Source organism: Boleophthalmus pectinirostris, unplaced genomic scaffold, assembly GCF_026225935.1.
Source record: "Boleophthalmus pectinirostris isolate CB_2022bp ecotype Guang Dong unplaced genomic scaffold, ASM2622593v1 HiC_scaffold_14, whole genome shotgun sequence".
Taxonomy (NCBI): Eukaryota; Metazoa; Chordata; class Actinopteri; order Gobiiformes; family Gobiidae; genus Boleophthalmus; species Boleophthalmus pectinirostris.
The window spans coordinates 35,423,394-35,431,968 of NW_026571047.1; the positions used below are offsets into that span (position 1 = coordinate 35,423,394).

The 8,575-nt window shown below is 47.5% G+C and overlaps 1 protein-coding gene across 1 annotated transcript in view; it reads right to left on the reverse strand.

Moving 5' to 3' along the window:
• Positions 1-6,347: 6,347 nt before the first annotated feature.
• The window catches only part of LOC110171210 (5-hydroxytryptamine receptor 3B-like), a 23,953-nt gene continuing 21,725 nt past the window's right edge, over positions 6,348-8,575 (reverse strand). Inside the window, exons 9-12 of the mRNA XM_055149954.1 lie at positions 8,071-8,164; positions 7,169-7,338; positions 6,881-6,933; positions 6,348-6,542 (exon numbers count right to left, since the gene is read on the reverse strand). Coding sequence (XP_055005929.1) covers positions 6,348-6,542; positions 6,881-6,933; positions 7,169-7,338; positions 8,071-8,164 — 512 coding nt within the window. The remainder of the gene's footprint in view (positions 6,543-6,880; positions 6,934-7,168; positions 7,339-8,070; positions 8,165-8,575) is intronic.

An 8,575-nucleotide genomic window follows, 5' to 3' on the forward strand; every position in this document is an offset into this window, starting at 1 on the left:
TGTCAGATGCCCTCCCCCCGGACGAGCTGAGGTGTTAATAACGTGTCATGTGTGATTGATGTGGTGACGGAGCGCTGTGATTGGCTGTTCCTGCGGCGCGCTGTGATTGGCTGTTTGCGCTGTGATTGGCTGTTCCTGCGGCGCGCTGTGATTGGCTGTTCCTGCGGCGTCTCGACAGATGGACGCGTGTATTTCGGGCGAGTCTCTGCGGAACGAACGATGTCGTCAACGTTGGAGCGACGGGAAACCGACTCACACACAGACAGAACACGAAACACCACACAGACACAGGACACCGAAACACCAACAGACACACAGAGAGAGAAACACACAACACTCACACACACGACACAGACACAGGGAGAACACGCAAACACCACACAGACACAGGAGAACACACACACACACACAGACACAGGGAGAACACGCAAACACCACACACACACAGACACAGAGAGAACACGCAAACACCACACAGACACAGAGAGAACACGCAAACACCACACAGACACAGGGAGAACACGCAAACACCACACAGACACACAGGGAGAGAGAACACGCAAACTCCACACAGACACAGGGAGAACACGCAAACACCACACAGACACAGAGAGAACACGCAAACACCACACAGACACAGGGAGAACACGCAAACACCACACAGACACAGAGAGAACACGCACAAAAACACCACACAGACACAGGGAGAACACGCAAACACCACACAGACACAGAGAGAACACGCAAACACCACACAGACACAGGGAGAACACGCAAACACCACACAGACACAGAGAGAACACGCAAACACCACACAGACACAGAGAGAACATGTTTTCAGTAATAATAATAATTTCAGTTTTATCTGAAGCTTTGAAACAAACAGATTAATTACCCTGACGCTCTGGAGGCGGGTGCTGTCCCTGTCGGCGGGTGCTGTCCCTGTCGGCGGGTGCTGTCCCTGTGGCGGGTGCTGTGGGCGGTGCTGCTGTGTCGGCGGTGTGCTGTCCTGTCGGCGGGTGCTGTCCCTGTCGGCGGGTGCTGTCCCTGTCGGCGGTGGGTGACAGGGGCCCCCTGTGGTCATGTGTCAGACTCAGGTTTGGTTTGATTCATTTGCAGCTTCAGGAAACACAAACCTCCTTAATGCGGCACATTTCTGCTGCGGGTCGTGTGCAGAGGAGGCTCTGAGCGGGGAGGGGGTCAGCACCGGGAGGAAAAGGAGGGGAGGTGTAAACATATTTTGTGTTTAAATGTTTTTCATCAGTAAAACGTGTCAGAGATAAACACTCCAGGTAAATCGTCTCCGTGGAGACGAGGCCCCTCCCCCTGAAAAGTGACCGAGTGTGTCTTTAACCACTGTCCCCGTCGTCCCCTGTCCCCGTCGTCCCGCGTCCAGGAGCTCGTTAGGATAATCCCTCATTTACATAAAGACGCATAATGAGGCCAAAACTCTCCTCATTTAAATAAAACAACAACAACAACAACGATTTACTCCTGTGAGGACAATATTACAGACGGGGACAGAGACACAGAGGGACACAGGGACACAGAGACACACAGAGACACAGAGACACAGAGACACAGGGACACAGAGACACAGAGACACAGGGGGACACAGGGACACACAGAGACACAGAGACACACAGGGACACAGGGACAGAGACACAGAGAGACACAGAGGGACACAGAGACACAGAGAGACACAGGGACACAGAGACACAGAGACACAGAGGGACACAGAGACACAGAGGACACAGAGACACAGAGACACAGAGACACAGGGACACAGAGGGACACAGAGACAGAGGGACACACAGAGGGACACAGAGACACAGGACACAGGGACACAGAGACACAGGGACACACAGAGGGACACAGACACAGAGGGACACACAGGGACACAGAGACACAGGGACACAGAGACACAGAGACACAGAGACACAGAGACACAGGGACACAGAGGGACACAGAGACACAGAGGGACAGACAGAGGGACACACAGGGACACAGAGACACAGAGACACACAGACACAGAGACACAGAGACACAGAGGGACACAGGGATTGGGTCTGTTTTTAATTTTTCAACAATGTTTATTACTGTTTATATACAGTTTATTATTCATGTGTCCATCCAGTTTCTTCCTGACCTGGTTTAGTCCTGGTTTAGACCTGGTTTAGTCCTGGTTTAGTCCTGGTTTAGTCCTGGTTTCCTGGTTTAGTCCTGGTTTTAGTCCTGGTTTAGTCCTGGTTTAGTCCTGGTTTAGTCCTGGTTTTAGTGGTTTAGTCCTGGTTTAGTCCTGGTTTAGTCTTGGTTTTAGTCCTGGTTTAGTCCTGGTTTAGACCTGGTTTAGTCCTGGTTTAGTCCTGGTTTAGTCTTGGTTTTAGTCCTGGTTTAGACTTGGTTTAGTCCTGGTTTAGTCTTGGTTCAGTCTTGGTTTAGTCCTGGTTTAGTCTTGGTTTTAGTCCTGGTTTAGTCCTGGTTTAGTCCTGGTTTAGTCTTGGTTTTAGTCCTGGTTTAGACTTGGTTTAGTCCTGGTTTAGTCTTGGTTCAGTCTTGGTTTTATTTCCTCACACGTGGACATTTGCAGTAGTGCACTGCTGCCCTCTGGTGTTGTGATGTTGAACTTTCTCTGTGTTTCACAGAACTTTGATTTTCAGGTTTGTCTTTTGTCTTTTGTCTTTTGTCTTTTGTCTTTTGTCTTTGCACATTTAAAAATTAAAAACCGAGGTGGTGTCAAAAATCACACATAAATTCATCCTAAAACAAAACTAGATCTTCATTTTTGTCACATATTGATCCTAAAAAGTCTCATTTTCAGGACAGTCCTGGTTTAGTCCTGGTTTAGTCCTGGTTTAGTCCTGGTTTAGACCTGGTTTAGTCCTGGTTTAGTCCTGGTTTAGTCCTGGTTTAGTCCTGGTCCATTAAATCTTGAGTCATTATCAGAGAACAGGAAGTGGGTTTTTGCAGCTTTAATGTCTTTGTTTTGAACTTTTATCACCGTGGCAACAGCCCAGAGTCTGGAGCCACAGAGCTGATATGAACCAGAACTAAACCAGGACTAAACCAGGTCTAAACCAGGTCTAAACCAGGTCTAAACCAGGTCTAAACCAGGTCTAAACCAGGTCTAAACCAGGACTAAACCAGGTCTAAACCAGGTCTAAACCAGGTCTAAACCAGGGTCTAAACCAGGACTAAACCCTAAACCAGGTCTAAACCAGGACTAAACCAGGCAGGTCTAAACCAGAGGTCTAAACCAGGTCTAAACCAGGTCTAAACCAGGTCTAAACCAGGACTAAACCAGGTCTAAACCAGGTCTAAACCAGGACTAAACCAGGACTAAACCAGGTCTAAACCAGGTCTAAACCAGGACTAAACCAGGTCTAAACCAGGACTAAACCAGGACTAAACCAGGACTAAACCAGGTCTAAACCAGGACTAAACCAGGACTAAACCAGGTCTAAACCAGGACTAAACCAGGTCTAAACCAGGACTAAACCAGGTCTAAACCAGGACTAAACCAGGACTAAACCAGGTCTAAACCAGGACTAAACCAGGACTAAACCAGGTCTAAACCAGGACTAAACCAGGTCTAAACCAGGACTAAACCAGGTCTAAACCAGGTCTAAACCAGGTCTAAACCAGGTCTAAACCAGGACTAAACCAGGTCTAAACCAGGTCTAAACCAGGTCTAAACCAGGTCTAAACCAGGACTAAACCAGGACTAAACCAGGTCTAAACCAGGACTAAACCAGGACTAAACCAGGTCTAAACCAGGTCTAAACCAGGTCTAAACCAGGACTAAACCAGGACTAAACCAGGACTAAACCAGGACTAAACCAGGTCTAAACCAGGACTAAACCAGGACTAAACCAGGTCTAAACCAGGACTAAACCAGGACTAAACCAGAACTAAACCAGATGCACAGAGGAGACAGAATCAGTTTTCTGACCTTTATTACAGTTTACATTTACATGAGACTTTTTCTTTCATCATGCTTTGTCTGAAGGCAGGTGCAGGTGCAGGTGCAGGGGCAGGTGCAGGGTGCAGGTGCAGGTGCAGGGGCAGGTGCAGGGGCAGGTGCACATGCAGGTGCAGTGGCAGGTGCAGGTGCAGGGGCAGGTGCACGTGCAGGTGCAGTGGCAGGTGCAGGTGCAGGTGCAGGTGCACAGAGTCCAGAGAAAACAAACTGAGGTTAACAACAGCAGCTTCACAGTGGAAATAAGTCCAGTGAATCTGTTGAAGTGTACAGACTTTAAAAACAGGGAGGAGCCCCTCGGTTTCATGCACAACATTCTAATCACACAGGAAACATCTTTTTATGGTTTTATAACATGAATTAAATGAAAACACTAAACGTTTCTGTGGTGTTGGAGAGCACGGCTCCTCCAAAGGCAGAACGAGTCACATCAGGTTTGGTCCAAATCAACTCGTGTCATTTTGTTTTTATGTGAAACTTCAACTTTATCACAGGAACAAATATCCAGACAAATACTGAGCCCAAAATGTCCCTGCGACCTTATTTGTCACTTCCTGTTCTCTGTCTTTGGATCATGAGCCTAAAATAAGTTTTTGTGCAAAGGCCAAAGGCACAAACAGTTTGTGTTTGTGATTTACTTCATAAATATATTTGATTTTCAAATCCTCCGTCTTTTTGGCTCAGGGCCTGAACACGTTCAGTAAATAAACTTTGTATTCAGTTATACTTCAATCATCTTTAAAGTGAAAGTATTTGTGTGTATTCAACACCACAGATAAAAGATTTATACACTGATCAACACGAAACAGAAAAAGCAGATGTGAGCCCGTTACAAACTCAGGAGTAACAGAGTATTTCAGAGTATTTCAGAGTATTTCAGAGTATTTCAGGATAGAAAAAGGGTCAATAAATACGAATAAATAATTTAATTAAAGACATGAATAAAACAGCTATAAACAATGTGAAAAAATATAAATATTATTTGCAAAACTAATTCATGGCTTTTATTCATTTTATTTAAAAAGAATATAAATGTAATAATAATAATAATAATAATAATAATAAATAAACCTTTTTTGTGATGATAAAGTTTTTAAAACGCGGCTCCCCTCAGGCCGGAGGAGCCGTGTGAGTAAAACACCAGGGACAGATTTACCAGGACACTTCTGGGGAGATTTGTTTTATATTTTGCTCATTTTTAAGGTCACAGAGGATCTGTGTCTCTACTTTTATTTGGGACTGTGAAGCCTGAAGGTTTTTTATTTGATGTATTTTGAGCCGTGTGGACGTTTGAGCCGCCGCCATGTGGAGTTTGTGCTCAGTCACGTAGACTTTTACCGCCACGTTCAGACCGTTTGACTCTTTTCTACATCTATGACTCAGATCGAACAAGGCCAGTGATTTACGTGTTAACTCTATGTAAAGGCGCGTTGAAGCACCAATAAAGTTCTGAGGCACAAATGACGTGAATTGGGCGGCGTGATTCGCGTGTTTTGATCGTTTTGAGTGACACAAATAGGACAAAATGAGCGGCGCGAATTTGCAGAATTCGCCAAAGTAAATTGTGCGATATTTTCACTACAGAACGAACCGTGACTGTACAGAACCTCAGCCACAGATCAGGTTCGTCATGTCACTTTTTCATTTCTTATATCAGAGTCAGTCTGCAGTTTGTGCAACGTTTTGAATACGATGATTTGGGTTGAATCTTCTTTTTTATCGTAGTGTCGTGAGTTGGACCGTATAATTCAGAGTTTGTTAAATTGTTCTTTTTTTTATTTGTTAAATTTGTTATGCAGTTAAAGTTCTAAGTTCTATAAAAAGAAGGAAGAGCTCAGTGTTGGTGTTTATGAGCTCATTTGTCTTTAAAATGTACAGAGTTTGTATCCAGGACAGCGCCACCTAGTGCCTCCAGTCAGTTTCATTTCTCTCCAGCTCTAGGTCAGGAATCCAAATACACTAGATGATTCACAAGAACCCGGAAGTTGTAGACGGCCAATTCATGACACGGTCGTGGCGTTTGTCTGTGTCCCTTTTGTGTTTCAGAGAACAGGAAGTGACAAATAAGGTAAAGGTCTGTTTTGAGCTCAGTATTTTTCATATACAGATATTTCTTCATTAGAGCGACTCGAGTTTGGCTTATTCTACTTTTGTCGGCACAAAACAGAAATTCAGAAATTTTGAAATCATTTTTCTCAGTTTCACACTCTGGAGAGTTAAGCTCTTTTAAAACCACCTGTAATTGAATAAATGTAAAGTAGAGCTGTTTAATGTCACAGTGCGGAACATTCCAGGCAGAGCAATGACGTATCCATAGAAACAAGCAGGTGACGGACCCCCCCAACCCCCTTTAAACCCTCCTACAGTTTCATTTGATACTGGGGCTGGTCCACATGTAGAAGATCCCCCCCAGGAAGCTCAGGGCGGAGGTCAGGTAGAAGATGAAGAACACTCTGTGGATGGTCACAGACTTCCTGGTCCAGTAGCCCTCAGCCTCCTCCTGGGTCTGGTTCTGCTGGAGATGATTCAGCAGAGAACTCAGAACCTGCTCTGAAACCTCCCCCTGGACACGAGAGGCAGAGGTCACATCAGAAGGCTCCATATCACACTGTTCTGATGTTCTGCTGTTGTTTCCTGGACTCGTGTTTTGTTTCATTCATAAACCTGCACATTTAACACGAGTTCTTCTCTCAAACAAAAAACACTCTGTTCCACCTTGTGATGTCATCATGTGGTGATACAAGAAGTGCTCCACTATGTTTTTAAACTCCACACATCTTCACTAGAATCATCTGGATCATTTCAGTCCTGAAGTCTGCACTGCACTAAAGGGAAAAGGAGCTGTTCACTTCATGACATCACAGGGTGGAACAGAGTGTTTGGAGCATTAGACAGACTCACCTTTTCTGTGATGAACTCCAGAGGAACCAAACCTCGAGTCAAACGGAGCACATCTGAAACAAAACACAACAACTAAATAAATAAGACGTGGAAGTTCCTTAAAGCTGCATCGTGTCTCTTGTTGTCGTGCTGCAGGAGTCTGAATGATCCTGGGACTGTGTTGTCGGGGGCTTCATGCCCCTGGTCACCCAAGGCAAACAGGACCTGGGGTCAAACTAAGACCGGTTCAGAAGCTCTTTATGATGAGCACAACAGCAAGGCCAGTTACGTCGCCCGGATTGGCGTTACCGGAGCCCCACCCTGGAGCACCTTCCCCATGGGGCCCGACAGGGCTCAGCCCAAGGAGCGACGTGGGGCCGTCCTCCTGTGGACCCACCACCCGCAGGAGGATCCATGAGGAGCCACAGAGATGTGGGTGGCAGTCGAAGGCGGGAGCCTCGACGACCGGACGACAGGCTCTGAGGACACGTCACCTCGCTGGGGGGAGGAGCCTGAGCTTGTGCGGGAGGTTGAGCGTTAACGACTAGATACAGTCGGCCTCACCTCCACACACAGTTTGGGCTCTGGAACTCAACTCCTTGAGAGGAACTGGACTCTCTACTTCTCTGGCGTTGGCCGCGGGGAGCGGCGGCGGGCTGGTGGGGGGGGGGGGGAGCGGCGGCGGGCTGGTGTGGGGGGGGGGAGCGGCGGCGAGCTGGGTGGGGGGGGGCGGCGGCGGGCTGGGGGGGAGCGGCGGCGGCGGGCTGGTGTGGGCTCATTGCCCCACAGCTCAGCCGCTGTGTGTTGGAGTTCACCCCGGTGAACGAGAGGGTCGTGTCCCTGCGCCTTCAGGTCGAGGACAGATCTCTCACTGTGGTGTCGGCCTACGGGCCGAACATCAGTGCAGAGTACTCGAGTACCCGGCCTTCTGCCAGGCCCTGGGAGGAACTAGACAGTCCACGACCGGTGACTCTGTTGTTCTACTGGGAGACTTCAACGCCCATGTGGGCGATGACACTGACACCTGGAGAGGGGTGATTGGGAGGAACGGCCTCCCTGATCGAAACTCGAGCGGTGTTTTGTGTTTGACTTCTGTGCGAGTCACAGTTTGTCCATAACAAACACCATGTTCAAACGCAAGGTCCATCAGTTCTCGTGGCATCACGACGCACTCAGCCAGAGGTCGATGATCAACTTTGTCATCATGTCACCTGATCTCCGGCTGTGTGTCTTGGACACTCGGGGGAGTCAGGTGGTTAAAGCTCATCGGTGGCTCCGGGGGTGGATGAGATCCGCACTGAGGATCTTAAAGGGACAGTTCAGATTTTTTTACATAGGGTCTCATTTCCTAGTGAGCCAGAGTGTAGACGTCTGGAGAATCATTTTAGAAGTAAAACGAACCTTGTATCACATGAACTGTTGCATGTTGAGGGACTATTTTCTCAGCAGCAGCAGAGTTTTCCTTTCCTCTAGTTCGTTGTGATGGTGTGAACGTGGACAGAACTGGAACAGGCTTTTTCATGTGAACTATGTGTCGCTTTGGCAACTGCAGCTAAACAAACTATTAAGCCACAGAGCCAGGTGCCAGGTAAGACAGGTGCCAGGTAAGACAGGTGTCAGGTAAGACAGGTGCCAGGTAAGACAGGGGCCAGGTAAGACAGGTGCCAGGTAAGACAGGTGCCAGGTAAGACAGGTGCCAGGTAAGACACAGGTAAG